The 24,898-nt window shown below is 33.1% G+C and overlaps 2 protein-coding genes across 2 annotated transcripts in view; one reads left to right on the top strand and one right to left on the bottom strand.

The window, feature by feature from the left end:
* The window catches only part of LOC111513425 (sorting nexin-27), a 292,951-nt gene that overhangs the window by 81,814 nt on the left and 186,239 nt on the right, over positions 1-24,898 (top strand). The window contains exons 2-3 of the mRNA XM_074174687.1: positions 17,647-17,749; positions 17,876-18,092. Of these exons, the coding sequence (XP_074030788.1) occupies positions 17,647-17,749; positions 17,876-18,092 (320 nt within the window). The remainder of the gene's footprint in view (positions 1-17,646; positions 17,750-17,875; positions 18,093-24,898) is intronic.
* Positions 19,505-22,215, bottom strand: LOC141482095 (uncharacterized). The gene is made up of 6 exons (XM_074174679.1): positions 22,060-22,215; positions 21,608-21,871; positions 21,386-21,457; positions 21,186-21,254; positions 20,448-20,543; positions 19,505-20,383 (listed from the first exon to the last, which is right to left on the bottom strand). Exons 1-6 carry the CDS (start codon positions 22,198-22,200, stop codon positions 20,168-20,170), a joined length of 858 nt encoding a protein of 285 aa, XP_074030780.1. The 5' UTR covers positions 22,201-22,215; the 3' UTR covers positions 19,505-20,167.

Below are 24,898 nucleotides of genomic sequence, written 5' to 3'. Positions count from 1 at the left end.
GATTCCTCAATGCGAAATCTCTAACAAAATCGATTTTACACAGAAAAAACATTTTTTCCTATCATTACCAGCTGTTGGTACCTATAGGCTTCAATAATGTTTCATGATATCATTTTCTTTTTCTGTATGCAAATTCAATAAAATGGAATTATCATCAGTTGGTCCGAATAAACTAGCGGGAGAATAACGAATGAATTGTGAAATTCTGCTGTTGCTAGGCAGTCAAATTCTCCCACTTGTTCTTTACCCATACAATGTTACCGGCGTGTTGAAATTTACCTACATCCTGCATGTATTTCAAATTTTTTCTATTTATAGCCCTAGAAATATAAGAAAATAAGGCATATTTCAGTTTCTTTTATGCACAATACTGATAATCGGCGCCGGACAAAACAATAAATATGCTGTCTGAAAGGAAGATAATATATAAAATATACAAGAGAAGATGCAGAATGCATCCGGAGTAGTGATGGGGAGAATCGAGTACTTTACAGAATCGACTACATGGTACTCGTCAACTTTATAGAATCGAGTACTTTGACGAGTGAAAGAGACATACTGAGGTTTATCTACATTTATTGTGAGTTTTCGTTCATCAAACCACTCCATGATATTTGCAAAATCTGTTTCCGTTTTAGATTTTAAATCGCTCCAGCTGTCGGCCTTATAATTAACTGCGGTGTCATCTGCAAAACCCACTATATCTCGCTCGAATCCTGAATGAAATATCATTAAGATAAAGGGTGAAGAGAATGAGTCCCCAATACGGTTCTTTGAGAAACACCACATTTGATTGTTCTAAAGCTGCTATATAATACCCCCTGGGTGGGTGTGGAAATTTGTCATATTTATTGATATTCATGTAGAAAAATTATAATACAAATAAACAAGGGTGAAAAAAAAAAGACGCTTCGATGAAAATTTGTGGAACATAATGAAAGTGCGTCTTCGATCACATATTGTATACCACACTAATAAGCGTCAAAAGCTTTTTGTGGAAGTTTTCCACTCCTGAATACCTATTTGTGTCACATTTTCTATTATGATGTAGGTATTTTATAGTGGAATATATTCTATCATGAATAAACATTATTACAATTGTTGTTTTAGGGGGTTGCATTCTATAGGTATTTAGCTAAAAATTCACCTCAGTTTCATTTCGACACTTACTAGCGATGATAATAATTATGTTTTTTTCAATGTACACCATACTGACTAATTCCGCAAGCGATGTTTGGCAATAGATTCAACAATCAGTGGTTGGATTGGTAATAATGATAATGATTTTTTTTTTCTCATTTACACCCTCTTTTCATGAAGTTGCATTCTCTAGATCCTCGGCAACAGTTCCACATCAATTTCATTCTGTCAGTCAGTGGTTTCATTAACAAGAAAAATGATAGTGTGAAGATTTCAGTTTTTTTAGTCGATGCCCAATATAAAAAAATGAAAACCCTTATCGGATTATCTTGCATCAAACCACATCAAAAGATAAAGCTCAACTATGTACCTCCTTTTTTTTTCATCGATCCTCAGAAAAAGCTACAAGAAAATTACATAGATCTCCGTTCACTCAGTGAAAATATCAAATGAAAGACTCCCCATTCGTCATGTTCGTATGTAAAAATCCAAATCATCTCTCTCTTGATTTTTCCTCTTTGCAATTAATTTGCAGCCAGCTTAAGTATAGAAGATAACACATCAATATATGCACCCAGTTTTTTGTAAAACAGAACTGCTCTCAGGCCGATTCCAATCTTAAGAAAAACTTAAAATTCGCAACGCTGTAAATTGATATACCCCTGGATATTGGCGGCAAATACTTGGGTTGGGTACTAGTTCCAATTCTTTTGCATGAGTTACACCTGTTCAACTGTGATGAAGAAAGTTAGGTTTTGAAATGAAAATCTTCTGTTATCAAGTGTAGTTTAAACTTCACAAAACGTGCAATACACAGATATTTTTCTGAAATACGTAAGTAAACAAAATAATCAAATTATTTTTCAATATGATAGGGCAGGCGTAATTTAGGGCGGTGAAGGTGAATTGAGGTATTTGTTGGCTAATGAAATGGCAATTTTCTCCACATTAGGTACCATACCGAAGCGGTATATTTTTCCTCTGCTCTGAGATAATTTAGGTGTATGAAAACGTTAGAAGCGGAAGTGAAACTATTGAAAGTAGGTATATCGGCGAATATAAAATTTTGTTTTGGACCGGAGTCGGCAATACGGTGTCCTGTACGCAGGCGTGTATACAAGAGAGGGAAAGGGGGTAATTACCCCTACCATGATCAGTCACATCACACACATGTAAAAAATATAGGTAGATATAAAAAAATATTATAAATTAGTGAAAAATCAATCAATTTTATTTTACCTTCACTCCCTGTAACCCTGTAGAATAATCCAGTAATCAAATCCAAATATTCATCAAAATTAGTTTCTGGCATTTCGGGAGAAATTGATTAGTACAATCACTTACTTCTATTGACGTTTCCACTCCGATATACCTATACCGCTTTCAAAAAAATGCGATTCTGATATTTTCCCTCACATGAAAAAATGCATGATATTGACTTGACAGTGTCGCTTCTGCAGAGCGAAGTTTTTCAGCCTTAAGGATCTGCATCCATTGAAAAACAGATATTTTGATTCGAATGTTTTTGTCTCGTTTCTTGGTATTCTGAATTATTATATTACGGAAAAAATATTGAAAAAAAAACAGTCCTCTTTAACTCGTGAAAATGGCAATATAATGCAAATTTAACGTATTTTTCTACGGTTCCACCTGTAAGTGATATATATTTAAAACAATTTTTGGTGAGGAATAAAATTTGAAAAGTTGTTACCATCTCGACTATACCTTTTTACCAACAAAAATCACGTGGAAAAAAATGGAAAATTTTGTTGCCTCTTGGAGGAGCAATCCTAATTTCAATATTTTTTCCTCTTCACTGATGATTTTCAAAGGTGAAAAGGTCCAGTCAAGATGGTAACATCTTTTCAAATTTTTTTCCTGACCAAAAATTATTTGAAAATATCCTTCAAGGGTGGAATCATAGAAAAATATGTTAAATTCGCGTTATATTTCGAGTTAAAGAGGACTGAATTTTTTTTTTCAATATTTTTTCCTTGATATACTCATTCAGAACACCATGAAACGAAGCAAAAACATTTGATTCAAAATATATGTTTTTCAATGGATGCAGATCCTTAAGGCTCCTCAAATCTTGATTCAGATCCACAATATCTCAGGATGGGTTGACTGGTCTAGCACTATTACATTTACATACCTGGGATTTACCCATTGAAGCTGATGCTGTAATAGATCGTTATGTTAATAAGAATAACCGAAAACTACAATGTATCATTTGATTCTTGGGTAGCATTCTTTTCTGTTCAATTGGTGAACATTACAGGAAAGGGAATCCCTGTAATGTTCAAAGAACACCGCGTGAATCAAGGAACAGGAGATACGAATTAACATTTACTTTAGATTTTTGAAGTTTGTGAGCCTCGGGAAAAATCTCCCTTTGCAAGGTACATGGATGAATATCATCATAAATTATAAGGGTTTATGTCTACTTACGTTGCCAAAGGCAAATGTTAAATATCATTGAAGTCTAAAGTTTAATTTAATTGTAAATTTTCGTTTTTTATAGGTACTTTCTAATTTTATTTATGTTGAAATTGAAGATTGAACAAATCTGACGTTTTCATTCTACAGTTTCCTTATAATACAAGTTATTGTGAAAGGGGGGTTGATACGAAAGCCAATATGTATTTGTATTTTGATAAAATGGTGAAAACATATATTTTTCTCCGTAATTACCTCCCCCCCTTGTAAACCAAAGCTGTATACGCATACGCGCCTGCCTGTACGTATGAACCTTCACTCCGGGCGGCCGGCCACCCACAAGTCTATTTTGTATATCCATCTCCTAACCGCTAATTAATTAGGAAGTACTCTCATAGGCACCGCCAGCATTGTTATTACGGAGGTGCATAACATTGTATCGTAATGATTCAAGTTAGGATTCTCAAATCTACCTCAAATATTTTATACTTTCTCTCGAAGTTTTCAACTCAATAGCAATTCATTTAATCTGAGAATCAAGTCATTGGAAAATATAAATATGACTTCTTTCAAATTATTTTCAATTTCGGAACCGAAGCTTCATTCTCAAGTCTGAATAGTTGCACTCCTGGAATCTGCAATTGTATTAGTCAAACGACCATAAACTGCAACGAACGCTTTTCACTGTGTTGATACAGATGCGTACTCAGATTCAGTGCGAACAATTGTGTTGTTTGGATTGCATATTTTAGAATCCATACTTACATTGTAGTTTGAATATTGTGTTTTATTTAAACACTTTCGAGATGGTTATATCAGTAAACAGTGTTTTTGCTCCTTTATATTTCTAAAATTCCTAATTCAAATACATTGAAACTAAATTACTATAATATTTTGTCCTCATTGCGGCCCTGGTGAAAAATTACGTGCACCTGATTTTGTTTACATCTACTGAACCTTGGATTAAAATGAACAATAGTTATCATGATAATTCGATTTATAGTACTGATATTATTTCCCATTTTTGAAAGTAGAGTAGGAAAAAATGAAGAATAGATATCTTTTTTGTAATTGATGTTATTTGCGAGCATATAGTCGGGTTCGAGTAAACCCAGAAAATAATATTCTCTCTCTCTGAAAGAATATACCTACTTCGTAACTGCTTATTTTATAATTTTTTCAGCGAAAACCGAAAAAATGATCAATCAAAATATCACGTAGATGGTTTTTGATGAAAGTTCCACTTGCAAAATTTGCAAAAGTTATGAACAATTTACTAAAAAAGGAATGGATTGGTTTTTCACAAATTACTCACAAACTCATTTAAATTTCTTGAAACCTGAAAAATAATTAAAAAGACAATGAAATTTCCTAATACAATTTTCAACTCGAAACTATAGACCAACATTTATGATTTTCTGAGAGGGGTGTAAATACGGCAAAAAACTGGTAGTCTGGCTTCCGCAAGCCAGTTCCACATTAGACACTTCAATAAAAAATTAGTTGAATATAATATATTTATATTACAATGAAGAAATGAAAAAAATCTAGGCACTGACTGGATAGATGAATAAACAGTTATCCGGCGGCAAAAAAAATATGGCAATTTTTCAATTAGTTCTGCAACATTTTATTAACATTTTTTTTTCTCCTTCAACATGAAAATTGCAAACATGTTATATGTTAAATCTGAGTTTTTTTCTTCCTTGGAGCTAGTCTTGAAAGTCCAGAATGAAATAAAAAACTACTTCATTCTTCAATCGCCAGAAGTGATTTTCAGTAGCTTGGATTTCTTTTTCTTACCAAGAAATACTTCATTTCCCGTCAGCCTCTAATTATCTATAAGACACAGACGAAATTATTTTGTTTTCAGATTATTCGAGGTATGAAGGTATTAATATTAGTAGGTATAGCTTTCACTACAGGTGAGTTTTTTAACATTTTGGGAATTTTATACAGTAAGATCATTCTGGAATCAACCATATTTTCAGAATAAAAATATTTATTCGAAATGGATAAACGTAGAAGGGGGCGTCCTTCCCAAGTAGATGTTAAAAAGTTGGCAGAATATTTCAAGATGCATTTTACTGGCGATATTTATAGTCAAATCGAACATCTCACTGCGCGATCGAAAACAATAAAAAACGCTGCTCTTTACCTTTTCAATCATGATGATATGAAAGCCTGTCATAGGATTTACCAAACGGTCAGTCAATATCATTCAAAATATAATAATTACCAAGCCCAATGAAGATTTCCCAGAAGGCAATGATGAACCATCCTACACTGAACCGGGCTTTGCCACCATTGACAATGAAAATATAACTAGCATTTCTTCTCCTTCCTTCGGTTATACCAGTAACATTGAACCAATTGAACATTCTGAAACAGAGCTTCCAGTAGTTATACCAAAAGTTCCTTATAAAGATAATATTATCGCGTCCACGCCGCAGTCAAATGATGAAAACTTTTTTTTTCAGAACCAAAGATCTCAGATAATTGCAATAATTCTGGAGATTCTTAATCTGAATTTGTCTGTGTTCCAAATAAATCCTCAGATATTTCAATGAATTATGAAAATATTTCTCACAAATTTTTGGAACTTTTGAATTCCTCAGGGCAAAACGAATCCCTACTTCCTATTAATTCCGTCAATAAGAAAACTAATACCTGGAAAAAACCCACATATGTTGATTGCAAATATTTTGAAGGATGTTTTTCACTGAGCCAAGAAGAATTTTCAACAATTTGTTCTGGAAATAAATTATCTATTGGGTATACTTTAATGATACAGACGAAATTATCACAACATGTCAATAATACCTGCGTCATCAATTTCAGAGGAAACGAATATAGCAAAAGAAAAGATCATTTCAGAATATATGCCTATTGCTCCCCTAATTGCAAAAAATTTCTGATGTTCCTACAGTCTGTTAGTTCTGATAAAAGTCACAAGGTAAAAGTTTATAGTTCTAGCAAAGATTACAATCATATAGGTCAACTAACTAGGTACTCGAAAGGACTGCATCGAAAAATGGTAATGCAGGAAATGAAAAATATCAAACCTTCTTTTTTTCGTGACAAAACGATTCGTAAATCAAATACAAATTTGATAATTAACGGTAATCTACAGAATATTAAATCTGATTCAGTATTCCGAAAAATTCGCTCAGAACAGTTTGGTCGTAATGATCGTCATAAAGATGATTTGATAGATGTAATAATGATGCAGAGAGAAAATCCAGCCTATATAAAAAGTGTGGGTCAACCATTTCAAGTTTATATGTATAGTATTAAACAGCTACAAATTCTAGAAAAATTGGAATCGAAACCAGTTCTGCATTTGGATGCCACTGGCAGTATTATTAGGAAACCACCTTTCACCAAAAAAAGGATATTTTACTATGCTGGTGTAATCAATGTCAAAAATAGGGTTATACCTATTCTTGAATTGATCAGCTGCAACCACGATATGGTGTCTATTGGCAATTTTTTAGCTAAATTCAAATCATTTTGTTATCAAAATTCACAAAAATGGCCAATTTTTTCTGCAATTGTCACTGATTTTAGTTTTCCTTTAATAAACAGCGTACTTCATTTCTTCAATACAGTAGATATTAAAACATATTTAAATTGGACATTTTCAATTTGTGAAGGAAAACGTCGGAAAGATTCTCATATAATACCAATTTATATCTGTTGTGCCCACTTTTTCAAAATGATATGTAACGACATAAAGAAAGCCAAGGTGAATGAAGGAATACGAAGATTTGTAAAAGAAATAATGGCCTCATGTTTCAATTTCAGTGAATTAAATCATGTTCTGAACTGGTTTGAAAATCTTGTGACAATTCTTTGTTCGAAAACTAGAACCATAGTTATGGAATCAGCCCTTGAGGATCTTTTACGTTTATGTGTTGATAAATCTTTCATAGTCCTTGATGATGATATTGAATTACAACCAACCTCTTCAGAATCGAAGACTTCATCTTCGGAAGTTCTGTATTCTAGCAACCCATTTTATAAAATTTTCCTTAAAAGATACCAACAAATAATTTCTAGAATTGATTCTGATGAAGGGGAAGAAAATATTTATTATAATGTTCACTTCATGCATATTATTCTTAAGAAATATATTCCTTTTCTCCCCTTCTGCACAGGAATTTTGTATAAAAATGAAAAACAGAGTAGTTTCATTAATGCCAATGTTGAAAACTGGTTTTCCCAAGTCAAGAATAATTTATTGAACGGAAACTATAATAATAAAAAGTGTAGTCGAGTCATCAGAGTTTTGCGCAAAAAAGTAATAGCTCTCCATAAGGAAATTATGCTTAATATCCCGAAAGATAAATGTACCCCCAAAACGATCACAAACAAACGTCGAAAAACTGAAAATTTTGAAAAAAATAAATATATCCAAAGTGAGCAATGGCAGAAGAAAAATAAACCGAAAGATTCAAATTTTTTGAAAGTAAATTTAAAGCGTGCTTTGAGTGAAATGGAAGCAAAAAAAAGCCACACGATAAATGAAAATTTGATAAATGATAAATTTTCCGAATTAACATTAAAACGAGCTAAGTTAACAACGCTTGAAGAAAAATGCGAAGAATTTTTGAAAAATCTCGGTAATTATGACAACTTATGACTACAGAATTCAAAACAGAGATCGGACCCATGGCTTCATGAAAGAAAGATACGACTTACATCATCCAATTTCGGAAAAATTATAAAATCGACAAGTGATCAGCGTAGAACATCACTAGTTAAAACTCTTTTGTATGAACACATTCCGCAAGTTAATGCGATAATTCATGGCATTAAATTGAGCAAGAAGCATTATTAGAATATGAAAGTAAAACCAAGTTTACAGTTAAAGATGTTGGCCTAATGATTCATAAACAATTTCCATATTTAGCTTGTTCACCAGATGGGTTTATTGGATTTGATGGTATTGTCGAGATAAGTGCCCATTTAGTATACGATTTGAGAATCCGCAAGTTTTACTTGCCGAAAATAAATTGAAATATTTTGATAAAAATCATGATTATCATTATCAGATCCAGGGGCTATTGAATATAACGGAGAGATAATGGCGTGACTTATTTATTTGGACATTTGCAGGTACATTTCTGACAAGAATAGTGCGAAATACAGAATTTTGGGAGAATCAAATGATCAAACCATTGTGTAATTTTTATTTACATTTTATTTTACCTGAACTGGTTGATCCAAATACGCATGATATAAAACAAAGAAAATATCTTGGTTTCAATAGTGATAAACCTAATAATAGTCATCAGACGAATTTTGCACAGTCCCCTATGTTCTTCCGAAACGGACTTGTTAGAAATATCAATTACTATAAAAAATGTGAAGAATATGAAAAATAATGTAGTAGCGAAGTATAATGGATTGCTCACACCTGAACTGAGGATTGATGATTTTCAAACTTTATATGGCAAAGAATGGCTCACCGATTTTTCACTAAGTTTTTCGTTATTATCTCTCTACAAATTATATGAAAATGAACGATTTGTTCTGTTAACTACGAACCAAGCATACGCTATTATGCATTGCGCAAATGACCTAGAAAATTCATTTTTTCTTGAATTACCTGAAATGAAGAAGAATTCTATTTTGATATTTCCTGTTATAGTTGGCACAGTACTGAGCCGTGACCATTAGGTACTTGCTGTTGGTGATTTGGAAAGCAAACAATTTTTTTATATTGACCCAAGGTATAACAATATTTCCAAAGATGCAATGAAGTATAAAAAAAATTCGAATCATTTATCAGAACTCTGAATTCCCACCGAAAATTCGCAGATGTAGAGCTTACGGAATTTTTACATGGAACACTTGACCATATTAAACAGAGAGATGGATATAATTGCGGGATTTATGTATGCTATTTTTTTATGCAGCTTCTGAAGGAGAACTCCTTGTCGGAACCGGAAAATATGGATGATTTCAGAATAGTTCTTATGAACAATATTTTAGAACAGTCAGATGATCAAGGAAACATTTGCCTCCTTTGCGGAAATGAAACTGTTGAAAATTCCTATAGCCATTGTAGGATATGTAACAGAAAAATTCATAAACTATGTTTTCCTATAAAGAATAATCAATGTAAACTCTGTGAAAAATTCAGCGGTTTTTCCGGTCATTGACCAATTTCAAATCTTCAATAAAAAGTTGAATTCCGTTATATTTCCATCCAAAGTTTTTTATTAGATACCGTTGTGTTTTAATTTTTTTAAAGCTGTACCTAATTTTTTTTCATATTCGTATCATGGACTATCATTTGTTTTTTTGTTAATGATTTTCTAGAATCATTCGATTTTTTGGAACCTTTTTTCACAAGCATGTCATTTATTTCATTTGAATAGATAATTAGTTTTTATGGATAATTTCTCATTTTAAATGTTCTATAATTGTTGTTTTTTCCTACTCATTTGGTTATATTACAAACTTTGTAGAATATATTATTTCATTTATAGTTTATATATGGATAGTTTTGTTGTTTCGATCATATATTTTATTTTATACAACAAATGGACTAGGCCTCATGGGGACACCACTAAAAAAAACGCGCCTGTTACTTTACCGCACGCTGGTGAGGAAAAAAGTAAACTATTTTTAAATATATATATATATATATATATATATATATATATATATATATATATATATATATATATATATATATATATATATATATATATATATATATATATATATATAATAATGCATCGATTAGGTGGTTTAGATATCACCTGTTTTGTGTGTTTGAGGTTATGGGAGTATATTTCAAATCAAGGACTTGGTTTAACGGTAGGCGGAGGTGTATTTTCGTGAGACAAAATCAGCGACCCCTCTGGGGTTAACAAGCTTGCTAAATTCGATGGTTTCATGAAAAAAATTCTCCCAGCAATGTGTTTCTGCAAGGAGTTATGATTTTTTCTAATGAAAATTGAATTAAGGGTAGAAGGGGGTGTATTTTCGTGAGACAAAATCAATAAGCATGCCAAATTCGATGGTTTCATGGAAAAATATTCCCAGCAATGTATTTCTGCAAGGAGTTATGATTTTTTTAATGAAAATTGAATTAAGGGTAGGAGGGGGTGTATTTTCGTGAGACAAAATCAGTGACCCCTCTGGGGTTAACAAGCTTGCTAAATTCGATGGTTTCATGAAAAAACACTCCCAGCAATGTGTTTTTTCAAGAACTTATGATTTTTTCTAATGAAAATTGAATTGAGGGTAGAAGGGGGTGTTCTTTCGCGAGACTAAATCAGCGACCCTTCTGGGGTTAACAAGCTTGCTAAATTCGATGGTTTCTTGAAAAAGTACTCCCAGCAATGTGTTTTTGCAAGGACTTATGCTTTTTTTTAATGAAATGTGAATTAAGGGTAGTTGGGGGTGTTCTTTCGCGAGACTAAATCAGCGACCATTCTGGGGTTAATAAGCATGTCAAATTGGATTGTTTCATGAAAAAATATTCCCTGCAATGTGTTTCTGCAAGAAGTTATGATTTTTTCTAATGAAAATTGAATTGAGGGTAGAAGGGGGTGTATTTTCGGGAGACAAAATCAGCGACCCTTCTGGGGTTAATAAGCATGCCAAATTCGATGGTTTCATGAAAAAAAAATTCCAGCAATGTGTTTCTGCAAGGAGTTATGATTTTTTCTAATGAAAATTGAATTAAGGGTAGAAGGGGGTTTATTTTCGTGAGACAAAATCAGTGACCCCTCTGGGGTTAATAAGCATGCCAAATTCGATGGTTTCATGAGAAAAAAATTCCAGCAATGTGTTTCTGCAAGGAGTTATGATTTTTTCTAATGAAAATTGAATTAAGGGTAGAAGGGGGTTTATTTTCGTGAGACAAAATCAGTGACCCCTCTGGGGTTAATAAGCATGCCAAATTCGATGGTTTCATGAAAAAATATTCCCAGCAATGTGTTTCTGCAAGGACTTATGATTTTTTCAATGAAAATTTAATTGAGGGTAGAAGGGGGTGTATTTTCGTGAGACAAAATCAGCGACTCCTCTGGGGTTAACAAGCTTGCGAAATTCGATGGTTTCATGAAAAAATACTCCCAGCAATGTGTTTTTGCAACGACTTATGATTTTTTTTAATGAAAATTGAATTAAGGGTAGTCGGGGGTGTTCTTTCGCGAGACAAAATCAGTTAACCCCTCTGGGGTTAATAAGCATGTCAAATTCGTTGGTTGCATGGAAAAATATTCCCAGCAATGTATTTCTGCAAGGAGTTATGATTAATGAAAATTGAATAAAGGGTAGAAGGGGTTGTATTTTCGTGAGACAAAATCAGCGACCCATCTGGGGTTAACAAGCTCGCTGAATTCGATGATTTCATGAAAAAATACTCCCAGCAATGTGTTTCTGCAAGGAGTTATGATTTTTTTAATGAAAATTGAATTAAGGATAGAAGGGGGTGTATTTTCGTGAGACAAAATCAGCGACCCTTCTGGGGTTAACAAGCTTGCTAAATTCGATGGTTTCATGAAAAAATACTCCCAGCAATGTGTTTTTGCAAGGACTTATGCTTTTTTATTAATGAAAATTGAATTAAAGGTAGTCGGGGGTGTTCTTTCGCGAGACAAAATCAGTTAACCCCTCTGGGGTTAATAAGCATGCCAAATTCGTTGGTTGCATGGAAAAATATTCCCAGCAATGTATTTCTGCAAGGAGTTATGATTAATGAAAATTGAATAAAGGGTAGAAGGGGGTGTATTTTCATGAGACAAAATCAGCGACCCATCTGGGGTTAACAAACTTGCTAAATTCGATTGGTTTCTTGAAAAAATACTCCCAGCAATGTGTTTTTGCAAGGACTTATGCTTTTTTTTAAATGAAAATTGAATTAAGGGTAGTCGGGGGTGTTCTTTCGCGAGACCAAATCAGCGACCCTTCTAGGGTTAATAAGCATGCCAAATTCGATGGTTTCATGAAAAAAAATTCCCAGCAATGTGTTTCTGCAAGGAATGAAAATTGAATTAAGGGTAGTCGGGGGTGTATTTAATTAATTGACAGAAAAATATTCCTAGTAACGAATTTCCTTTTGGAATTATTTTTCTGCTTCTATTATTATCAGTTGTTGTACAATTTCAATAAAATGCAGTTCATTTCATAAAAAAAAGGATTTTCATCATCATTTGAATCATTTCCAATCACATCAGTTCGTTTCCAGCAATGAGTCTATCAATGTAAAAATTTCCATGGCTAGCCATGTGAATAATTGAGGTGAAACGACCTATGGCGGAATAGCGCGCTCGCCTCTCTTTCACCAAACACATGGATGAAAACGCATGGCCACCTTCACACTGGTCATTTTTAGAGAAATTAATGAGTGGAATGTTGAAGGGAACAATTGTTTTTTTTCAGATTGGCTAAACTAATTTTCTTCCGAAATGGAGAAACGTGGAAAGGGGCGTCCTTCCCAAGTGAATGTTAGGGATTTGGAAGAATATTTCAAACAACATTTTTACGGGGATATCTATAGTCAAATTGAACATCTAAATGCACGATCCGATGCAATGAAAATAGCTGCCCTATATCTTTATAATCAAAATGATCTGAAGACCTGTTTTAGAATTCTCAAAACGGTAAGAAGAAACAGGGATGGCCCTTAAAGAAATGCTCCTCCATCCCAAAATGAATATCATTCAGAATGTCGTTATTTAAAAATCCAACAGGAATTCGTCAGAACATAATGTTATTCAGACCAATAGAAAGTCACACGGAAAAACTATATTCAGTTAGAAATTCCATGATAAGCGACCACTCAATAGATTTCTGTTATATTCGTTTTGATATCTATTTATAGTTTTTATGGGGTAGAGGAATCAGGGAGTTGAGTCATAGGCATGACAAAAGAAAATTATTCATTCTATCGATACCATTTGTAACGTACGGAAGTGAAATATATATTTTTGGGATGCGAATTGTGTTTCAATTATTAGTTTTCTTATAACTCAGAAGTGGGATAAAGAATCGCGTACACGTTTTTTGCATTATCGAGTAAAATTGTTGAGTGTGTGATCATGCCGAAAAACAAACGGAAACGAAGTAATATTTCTTCAAGTCCTTCTGAATCTACTAGTTCAAGATCGAGTTCTTCAGCAGGCTCCAAATCTAGAGAAAATCGCCAAAGAAGTCGTGGCGGAAAAACTACAAAGAAATCATCCCGAGGCTCCAGAAAGTCGAGACATTCGAGTGGATCCAAAAGAGTAAGACTATCTGAAAAGTAATTAGTTGAATTCGGGGTGAGTACTGCACTTCATTCTTTACGTGAAAGGAATACTAGTAACGTCCTAGCAAAAGTAATACCAGATTTTAACTCTAGCAAGGAAAATATTTCCGAGTGGTTAACTATTATTGATGAGCATGCTGAGTGCTATGGGTTAGAAGAAAATAGTATTAAATTTCAAGCCCTTAATAAATTGAAAGGTACTGCTGAAAGTTGGTACCATGATTTCATTAAAGATGAAATTGGATCGGCAAAATTTTCATGGTCAAAATGGAAGAAATCACTTAATGGGTTATTTCAAGCTGATCGAAATACGTACGCTCTTTTTATGGACATAGCTTACCATAAACCTCACTACGGAGAATCTTTCTATTCTTTCTATTTTGATCACCTTGCAAAAATATATAAACTCAAGTCAGCCTTTTCAGAAACAGACAAAATTTCTCTTATTTTGGGTGCAATTGGCAATGAAACAATATCCTCCTCAGTGAAAGCTAGCGGTATCAATTAATTGAATTCATTCGCTAACTATTTGAAGGATCGAACGAACGATGGTGCAAGTACTAGCAAGTCTATTTTAAATTATGAAACAAATTCTCGCATTGTCTATTATATAAAATGATTTGAAATCCCTGAAACAAGTAAAAAAGAATGATTAAAAAGGATAGTTGAAAATAACAATTATATTAAGCAACAACAAACCTGAAATGAAATGATAGTGAAATAACCTACAAGTAAAAATATAATAATTGAATAAATAAAAATTAAAGGAATGCAAAAAAAGAAAATAATAAAAATAAAAAAATAAAAAAGTGTAGAGATTCCAAGTCACGTTAGTTCACGACGTTTCGATTGTTGGTATCTACAATCGTCTTCGGGTGATGACTGGAGGAATCAGTCCAGTCATCACCCTACACTTTTTTATTTTTTTATTTTTATTATTTTCTTTTTTTGCATTCCTTTAATTTTTATTTATTCAATTATTATATTTTTACTTGTAGGTTATTTCACTATCATTTCATTTCAGGTTTATTGTTGCTTAATATAATTGTTATTTTCAACTATCCTTTTTAATCATTTTTTTTTACTTGTTTCAGGGATTTCAAATCATTTTATATAATAGACAATGGAAGTCCGAACTAGTGAAATTCATCACGAAACATTGTCAATCACCTTCAAACAAATTCTCGCAGTTCCACCGTAACTAAATTCCAAAGTAAATCGCAAAATAAATCTCAAACGAAAACAAATTATGAGTGTCATATTTGTAGTAAAATTGGGCACATGAAAAGATATTGCAATTTCAAAAATATTGTGAAAGAGCAAACGTGTAGATATTGTAACAGGAATGGGCATTTCGAAGCTGCTTGCTTCAAAAAGAAAAATGATAAACGGGACAAAGAAATAAGAAAATTAGAGGTCATGTTAATTTCAACGGGAACAAAAAACAAATTCTTCCGGAATATTTCTTCAACAATCAGCTGGTTTCAGCTTTTATCGATTTCGGAAGTGACAAACTGCTGAACGCTTGTACCTGAAACCATCCAATTTAACTCGACCTGTCACACTTGCTGGATTTTTGGGAGATGGAATAGACGTTTAACAGTCTGTTAACGCTTCGGTGGATATTGGTGAAGTATGCCTTAACTGCGAATTCAATATGATTGATGATTATTTAGAGTCCTGCGAATGCATTATTGGTAAAAATTTCACAGAAAATAAAGTAATAAATTATTGCAGAATGGGTGATGAATTATGTTTCTTTTACGCAAGGCAAAACGAAAACGAAATAATCAATTCTAATATGGAGACATGTCTTCAACAATTACTATATGAATACCGTAATATCATTTCAGTTTCTTTTAAAGATTTGAAGCAGATGAACTGTGAACCTATGAAAATAATGCTAACAACTGACAATCCTATTTCTAGAAATCCATATAGGGTGACCGAAGCTGAAAAATCGGTATTAAATGATATCATTGCTAAATTGATGAAAACAAATATTATTCAAGAAAGTCGGTCACCGTACTAGCCCAGTTCTTTCAGTAAAAAAGAAAAATTCAGGTGAAAAACGTTTATGCGTTGATCATAAGGGCATTACATGCAATAACAGTTAAAGATAAGTTTCAATTGCCTAGAATAGAAGAGCTAATTGATCAATTGCGTAACTGCAAATATTTTTCTAGTTTAGATTTTAAATCGGGTAACCATCAAATAACAATGCATCCAGACTCTGTTCAAAAAACAGCATTCATAACTCCGAATGGTCATTTCGAATATTTGAGAGTCCCTTTTGGCCTAGCCAATGCGCCTTCATTTTTTCAAAGGGCAATGTATAATCTATTCGGGAACATCCAACCAATTCAAAACAAGCTTTTTTTATTCGAAAAATTGAATGGCTTTCTTCAATTCTTGAACACGTTTACAAAACTCTTCAACTTTCCGTCTGTATTCTTCAGATATCATTTTATCACTAAATATTTCAACTGTTTAACGACATTAACATTATGTCGAAAAAAATAATATTACCCTCCCACGTGTTTTCTTTACCCCCACTCCCCCATTTCCCAACTAACACGAAAAAACGCATCTGACGTATTTTGAAATATCATTGCTGAATACCTCCATTGCCCCCATTTTCAAACGTTTCCTATTGGGATCGCACGCTAAAACGTTAGACCCCCCCACCTGACATGTTTTTTTTCTCTAAATGAGACACCCTGTACACATTGAAAAATCACACGTCAAAACCATAGAACCTCGTTAAACTTTTTTTTAAATGACGTATTTTGAGACACCCTGTACATATTGACGTCATGTTTTTTTTTTTTTTAATCCGATTTTTCATTCATTATTATTATTATACCATTATTTTTCGCGCCGACGTACAGCCTGTACATGATTTTTTCCTAAACGATGAGACACCCTGTATGACAGCCATGTTTTTTTCTATTACGTTGACAACCATGTTGTTTTCTCCAACGCCCGTGGCTATGTTTTTTTTTATTTAAAATGATTTTACATTCATTATTATTATTATACTATTATTTTTCACGCTGACGTATTTGAGACACCCCGTACATGTTTTTTCTCAAACGATGAGACATCCTGTATGACAGCCATGTTTTTTTCTCTAACGCCTGTGGCCATGTTTTTTTCTTTAACGCCTGTGGCCATGTTTTTTTTTTCTTCTTCAATCCGATTTTTCGTTCATTATTATTATTATATCATTATTTTCCACGCTGACGTATTTGAGACACCCCGTACATATTTTTCTTAAACGATGAGACACCCTGTATGACAGACATGTTTTTTTTTTCTATCACGTTGGCAGACATGTTTTTTCTCTAACGCCAGTAGCCATGTTTTTTTCTTTAATCCGATTTTTCGTTTATTATTAATATTATAGCGTTATTTTTGTAATTCCACCGCGCCCTTATCTATCAAATGAATCTACTCGATGGTCATTCCATCCTTCTATGCGTCGATCACGTCGCACACCTCTCTTTCCCACTCACTACCGTAATTACGTCCCCTAGGGAATACGCCATAGAAGCCCTGGATCCCCTCTACTAAGAACTGCGTTTATATGGACTAAACTTCCTGAGAACGTTTTTCCAAATAAATGTAATCTCCAACGATTCAAAGCCAACGTGAATCGCTTCTTTCGCACAGGCACCGCTCTTAGAGCGCCTTAAGGATTCTTTGTAGTGCTTGTGTTTTGTTCGTAAAAAAATTTCATCGTCACTCAAGGTCAACACATCCGACTTCATATTTAATTTTTTTTTCAGAAATGGTGTCAACGTGGAAGGTTCGACGCATAAACAAGTTGTTGATCTCATCAAATCAGGAGGAGATGTTTTGACTCTAACCGTCATTTCTGTAACTCAACAGGTAATTAAGAATATCGAATTGGTTGAAAAATGTTTCACTAATTAATCCAAAAATTTCCTAATTCTTGTAGAAAGGTTTGTTTCATTGATTTTAATTTCTTCAGACATATTTGTTTGCATATTGTAGGAGGCAGAACGTCTTGAACCTACAGATGACAGCCAAATTTACTATGACTATAGTGAAAAACGATCTTTACCGATAAGCATTCCTGATTATCATCACAATGAAAGGTGCGGGGAAAGATATGTATCTTTCAACATATATATGGCTGGACGACACCTTTGTTCCAGGAGATATCGAGAGTTTTCGAAGCTGCATAATGATCTGAAAAAAGAATTTATGGGTAAGTGCTCACAGTGTAACGTCCAATACTCCAATGGGTCCGCTAAAATCATAATAAAGTTAATAGGTATAGTGTTTTCTAAAAGTCTAAGAATCATGGTATCATGCGCCACAGTCACAATAAGTCAAATATTACAGCTTTCTGTGTTCATTCGGGTGATATTTATATTTATTTGAAGATAAAGTATGTCATTCCACCAAAGATTCTAATAGGCAACTTCAAGTTAAGTTAACTTCGTTCTATGCTGAGTTCAATTCATTCCCAGTTTCAGATGAATATTGTCTCATTCTGATTTTCGTTAACAACTATATCAGACAGAAAAAGGATTATTCTGATGAAAATGCGGCGGACAAATATGCATAATGTATTCAGGCGCCTTACGGCATTACCTGCATCTGGTATCAGGAAACATCTCTCATATTCAACGTTCATCAATATTTAATGGCATCAACAGGCTTCAGATTGAGTTCTTTGGTCTTTAATTACGGTCTAAAAAATCACAGGTCAGGTTCTTTCATAGGCCTATATTTTGAAGCTGTCGGGACAGGCTGATAGGTGAATTATTAATTAATCGGATGCAGCGTTTACAAATAATAAAATGTATTACGGCCGATTTCATAAAGAAACATAAAGGTTACTTTAACTTTAAATGATACTTTAATAAATATTTTTGATTTCATAACCAAGTTAAAGTGTCCTTTAAGCCAAAAACGTCCTTCAAAGTTAAAGTGTCGATTTCTCTACTTCAACTCGCTAAAGTGTCTTTTAACTACAACATAACCTCAATTTTAATAATTGTTATTTGTTGTGCTACTCGCTACGTTTGCTAGTTTTGTGTTCGTTTAGCCATAATAATCATAAAAATATGAATAATTTTGAAACGTCTAGCTCAAGTTCATCTGATGAAGAATTTATTTATACTAGAAGACCAAAAGTGTATAGGAAAAGAACAGACTGCTTCGAAAAATATGATGAGCTTGACTTTTACCAACGTTTTCGCTTAAAAAAACAAACTGTTTTGTATCTACTAGATGAAATAAAAGAACAAATTCAGTTACCTACTAATAAGTAAGTTGTAAAATTTGTATTATTAACAGAATTATAACAAAATTTATTTATTTTTTAGAGGTGGGTGCATTACACCATTACAACAATTATTGTTGACTTTAAGATTCTACGCATCAGGAAATATGCAAATAATCGTATCAGATTTTATGGGAGTGTCTAGAAGTTCAGCTAGCAGGATTATCAAAAAGGCGTCTATTGCTATTGCCTCACTAGCCCGACAACACATTCGCATGTATGAAAATAAAAGGGAATTGGAAGAAGCAGTTGAAAAATTTTATGAAATAGCTTCATTTCCCAAGACCATTGGAGCAATTGATTGCACATTAGTTAAAATTGATTCTCCCGTGGAAATGATGCAGAAATATTCAGATGTAGAAAATCTTATTTTGCATTAAATGTTCAGACAGTAAGCGATGCTAAATTGAAAATAAGAGATATTGTTGTGAGATGGCCAGGATCGGTGCATGACCAAACAATTTTTAATAATAGCAGTTTAAAGCAAAAATTTGAAAATGGTGTATTTGGTCAGTATATGCTAATTGGTGACAGTGGATATTCTCTAAAGCCATATCTTATGACTAAGTTACAACAAACTAGAACACCTGCTGAAAATTTATACAATGAGTCTATAATAAGGACTCGAAATGTAGTAGAGCGTCAATACGGTTTATGGAAAAGACGATTTCCCGTTTTGAGGTTTGGCATGAGACTAAAACTAGAAACCACAATGGCAGTAATAGTCGCAACTGCAGTTCTTCATAACATTGCCATTGATATGAATGATAACTTTACTGAAGAAGATGAAATAGAGGAAGACGATGAGGATGTATTACCCCCCATGGAAAATAATCCAAATATAGCAGAAAATATAAGGAATTTGATAATTAATGAACATTTTGCTAGATTGTAAATACTAATAATAATTAAAAATCAGTTTTATGAAACATTTAATTTATTCAATTGTTTTTCTTTTAATTTGGTTTCTAAATCCAATAAAGTCATTTTTTTTAATGTTCTTCTTCTTCTCTCTCCCTTCTCCTTGATCTCTCCTTCTCCTCTGCTTCTACCGTTTTTTCAAGAAGCTCCTTTTTCTTTTTATAATAATCTTCTTTTGCATTATATAACGGGTTTATTTTGGTTGGGTGTAGTTTTCCGTTGGCTTTTCTTTTTAAATTATTAGGTGCATAACTACTCCAATCGATTTTTTTCTTAATATGCGTTTGCTGGGAACAGACAAGAGTTATATAATAAAAATTACAACTGTACCACACACAATTCAAAACTCACTTTTTTACTAGACATGCTCCCTGAGGGTGTCACTGATGTAGGAGGTGATATCTGGTTCTCCTCCAATACAATTTCTTCAGTAAATTCAGGTACTATCTAAAAGCAAATGTACTATTACATTTTTTGAGGTCCTAACTTAAATATTAGCTTTAATCAGCATAACAAATTAAAAGGTTTGGGAAAAAAAGTTTTTGGCTTTCTACTTCTCCATCTTGATACAAAAAAAATGTAGGGATCTTCGAAAGAAAGGAAGGAAGTAATCAATTTGAAAATAAGTAACTCTATACATAGATGTGTAGATCATGCGAAGAAACAAATTTCAGACACATACTGGAAGGAAGCCCTCCTGAAACAGCTACTTTCATATGAACATTGAATTACACGACAGAAAAAAATTCTTTCGAAACAATACTGAACAATGAATACTGAATTATACAGAAGATACTTTGTAATGTAATTCAATGTTTATATAAAAATAGCTGTTTCAGGAGGACTTCCTTCCAGTTTTTATCTGAAAGATGTTTCTTTGCATGATGTACACATCCATGTATAGAGTTACTTATTTTCAAATTGATTACTTCTTTCCTTTCTTTGGAAGATTCCCACATAATTTTTGTATCAAGAAGAAGTAGTAGAAAGCCAAAAAATTTCTTTCCCAAAAATTAATCACTCCTTTCAATTCAAAATAAAAGGTCTTTCCGAACTATGGATTAGTAGTGAAAAAAATCTATAACTTACTGATTGCGTAGAAATCTCTGACATTTCATCTTTGGCTCCTCCTGCTGCAATTATTGTCATTTCTGAATCCTGTAACAATATATTCAGAATAATTAATATTATACAAGTATGTTCCCAAGACAAAAAATAACAAATTTATCTTGACAACTATTAACAGGTTGCTAATATATTATCATTTAAAAAACGGTTTATTTACTTACAACAAATTGTTGAGGATATTCTTTTAGAAGTTCTTCCTTTAAAACTGAAGATGATGCATCCATTCCAAGATCCTATAATACCACATACAATTAATATTTAATTTTATTGCCCTAACCAATACAGATAAAATCATGAAAGAAATAATGTTTTTAACCATTAACCAAATTTTAGTTTGGTTACTGTTAACAAAAAATGATTTGGTTATAAAAAAATGTAATTACATTTATGAAATCGCTATCCAAGCTGTTATTCAAACCCACCACCGTTTTCATATTTATTATATTTAGGGTTGCTTCTGTTACAGGATCTAAATCAATTTTTATTGCGGGACCACCCCCTGTTCCCGTCATATATGATTTTTGTTTCGCCACATCCTTTCTAGCTTTTGTTTTCAGATTATCAAATTTTGCTTTAATCTGAGATATACTTCTCACTTGTATATTTCTGGAGTTGAAGCTGGAAAGTACTTTGCGCCATGCCTCTTCCTAAAATCATATTTAAATTTATTAATATTGAGGTATCTAACTACATAAATACATATAGTTTTAATTTATTATTTCAAGCTCACACCCTTCACCCTTGATGAAGTAAAATTAGGGTTATGATTACATTAACATGTATTCTACAATAAATAAAATACACACAAAAAATTGCTTGTACTTGTAATACATACCTTTTCTGCATTCGTTACTTTATTAGTAGTTTTGCATTCTAAAATATGCTTGAATTTTTCAATTTCTTGTATTAAATTCATTTCTTCCTCCCGATAAAAATTTGACGAGCGAACTTTCTTATTATTATTTAACATTTCCATTTCTGTCCAAATAAATCGTCCTCACAAATACAAATAACAAAAACATCAAAAACCACAACTCTTAACCTTACTTATTCAAACACTGAACTTAAATACTCGTCAAATATGACAAATCTTGTCAAAATCCATGAATTCCAGGTTGACCAACATCTTAAAAATTACTTAAAAGATACTTTATGGAAAGGGCACTTTAATATTAATTATGAAACCAAATGACGGCAACAGCTACTTTAAAGGGGACTTTAGTGTAAAGTCTCCTTTCGGAGACTTTACACTATTTGACATCTGGGAGAAAAATTAAAGTATTTTTGTTAACTCAGTCTAATCTGAGAAGGATATGAAATAAGTAAAAAGATGTTTTTATGTTGAACGTCCGTTTGAAGATGTTTGTTAATATTTTGGTTTGGTGACCTATGTATGTGAATGCAGTCCATTTATGTGTTGTTTTATCTGTTGGAGTAGTTTGATTTTTGTTCCGTATTTTTTGTTTGATTCCATTTCCTAATTTATCTATTGTCTTTTGGGAAAAGACAAACCTAAACGGAGTATACAACATACAATGCTCGGACTGCAATATCTATATCGGTCAAACCAAGAAAAAACTGATTCAAAGGTACGACGAGTATGAACTCAAACTGCAGTTTGACTAGAGCCTTGATGATGACAGCACGACAGCAATATAGCTGCAAGAGTTCTAAGCCATTCCTTATGGAAAAACACGTGCAAATTTGAGCAGGTCCATTCTGTCGTTTTTTGGACCTCAGGCCCACTTCACACGGAAGGGGCAAAGGTCAGCGCCTTGTCTCTGCCAGACGTCCATTATGTGTAAACTTAGCCTTAGCCTTCAAAGTCCACTTCAGACCACCTCCACTTTTACCGTCATTCAGTCAAATAATCAGCTATCGCGCATACAGCGGAAAATTCAAATCAGTAGATGAACAACGTATGTACGAGCTCACTTCAAGGTCGAACGTTGCCGATTTTGAAATTAATCGTGAACGCCTCGACGAATATTGGAAGCGCGAAAGTGATATATTAATAATAATGAATCAGATTTAAGAAAAAAACATTACAGATTAATGAGACTGTATCGTTTCAAAGTGCGATCCCTCAATGTTACAAGGTATCTCAAAATACATCATTGAAAACAAATATGGCGTCGAAGTGTATAGGGTGCGTCAAAATATATCACTCAAGGGAAAAACATGTCGGTTTAAAATATATCAATGTGTATACAGGGCGTTTCAAAATACATCATTTAGGAAAAAAACATGTCGATTCAACAGAAGTCTAGCGTTCCAACATGTCAGAAGGACACTAAGTATCGTATCTTTGTTAACCAAGTTATCATCATCAGGAGAAGAAGGATATGACACCAAAGTTGTCGAGGAGTTATGTATTGTGGAGTTAACATTCGAAAATGGGGAAAGCGAAGTATTCGATCGTTTGCGTGCGTTTTCGATCGTTTGTGTGCGTTTTCGATCGTTTTCCGTGCGTTTTCGACTGTTTTTTCGTATTTCAATATGACAGTTATTTATTACTTAACGCGTTTCGCTAACCAAGTAAACATCATCAGGAGATGACTAAAGTCCACGCTTTGTCATATGAAGATTCATTTTCCAAATTTTCAGACTCCTGAACGGAACCTTGTGGAACACTCAACCTAACATCTGTTACAGAGTGGTGCCGGTCAGCCAATCAAAATAGAGGAATCAAATATCGGTCGATTAATTGTGTTAGATGAAATTGAACTGGGGAATGAGGGTCTGATAATAATAATAATAGTGAAGAAAGATTGAAACTTTGAAAGTGACGTAGTCAGCGTGAGAGGTGATGGCGTATGTGATGATTTATGGAAATTAATGAGTAATTACAAGAAATGATAGCACAACTGTCAGAAAGGCACTAAGTTGTATATTCGCTAATAATAATCGAATCTTCGCTTACAGCACGCCAAATGAAAGGATAAGAAATGCGGAATTCATCGACAAAGAAAAAATCAAAGATGACGCAACATTTCAGAAAAGAACTAAGCCAAATCTTCAGTAATGATAGTTGAATCTCAACGTGCAGCACATCAAATGAAAGGGAAACGAATACAGAGTGTACCGACAGAGAAAAAACAAAGATGGCGTGACGAATATAATATCCAACGCCTAATGTGAAATAGCATAGGAAGAATTGCAAATTCAACAAATATCATTGAACAAACTTGGAATTCAAAAATGTTGGGTTATGAACAGTTATGAGTGTATTCCAATTGCAAAAGCTTGCTTCAAAACGCAGAATTTATTGACAAAGAAAATGAAAAAATCATTGTATACTGAAACATATGGTATATTTGGATTCCTTAGGGTGAGAAGGTTTCGAATCCATCAAAAACGGGTCACTTTCGGTTTTCACTTCCGGTCAACCGATTTCGATGATTTTGACATCAATGGATTCGTTTACATATCATGAAACATAAGTAATCCTTTTTCGAAGCCAAAAGAGCCTTATAACCTATTTGTATCATACTAGCCACAACAGACCGATGTGGGTACTCATTTCAAATGACTCCATTTGTAGATTAGGAAAAGTATAATATACAGCGTGTAATGTGAAATAGCATAGGAATAATTGCATACTCAAAGAAAATCATTGAACATACTTGAAATAAAAAGTTGTTGGGTTATGATTAACTACGAGTGTAATCCAA

The sequence above is a fragment of the Leptinotarsa decemlineata genome, unplaced genomic scaffold (genome assembly GCF_025532065.1).
Source record: "Leptinotarsa decemlineata unplaced genomic scaffold, Ldec_3_MD MMD2_tig00000690_RagTag_RagTag, whole genome shotgun sequence".
Classification (NCBI taxonomy): Eukaryota; Metazoa; Arthropoda; class Insecta; order Coleoptera; family Chrysomelidae; genus Leptinotarsa; species Leptinotarsa decemlineata.
This window is presented reverse-complemented; position numbering and strand designations above follow the sequence as displayed.

Excerpts from the sequence above, each read along its gene's own strand:
- LOC141482095 (XM_074174679.1), bottom strand. The coding sequence starts at position 22,200 with ATGGAAATGTTAAATAATAATAAGAAAGTTCGCTCGTCAAATTTTTAT. Across the intron at positions 21,872-22,059 it reads AAGTAACGAATGCAGAAAAG|GAAGAGGCATGGCGCAAAGT; the intron begins GTATGTATTACA and ends ATATGATTTTAG. Across the intron at positions 21,255-21,385 it reads AATATCCTCAACAATTTGTT|GATTCAGAAATGACAATAAT; the intron begins GTAAGTAAATAA and ends ATATTGTTACAG.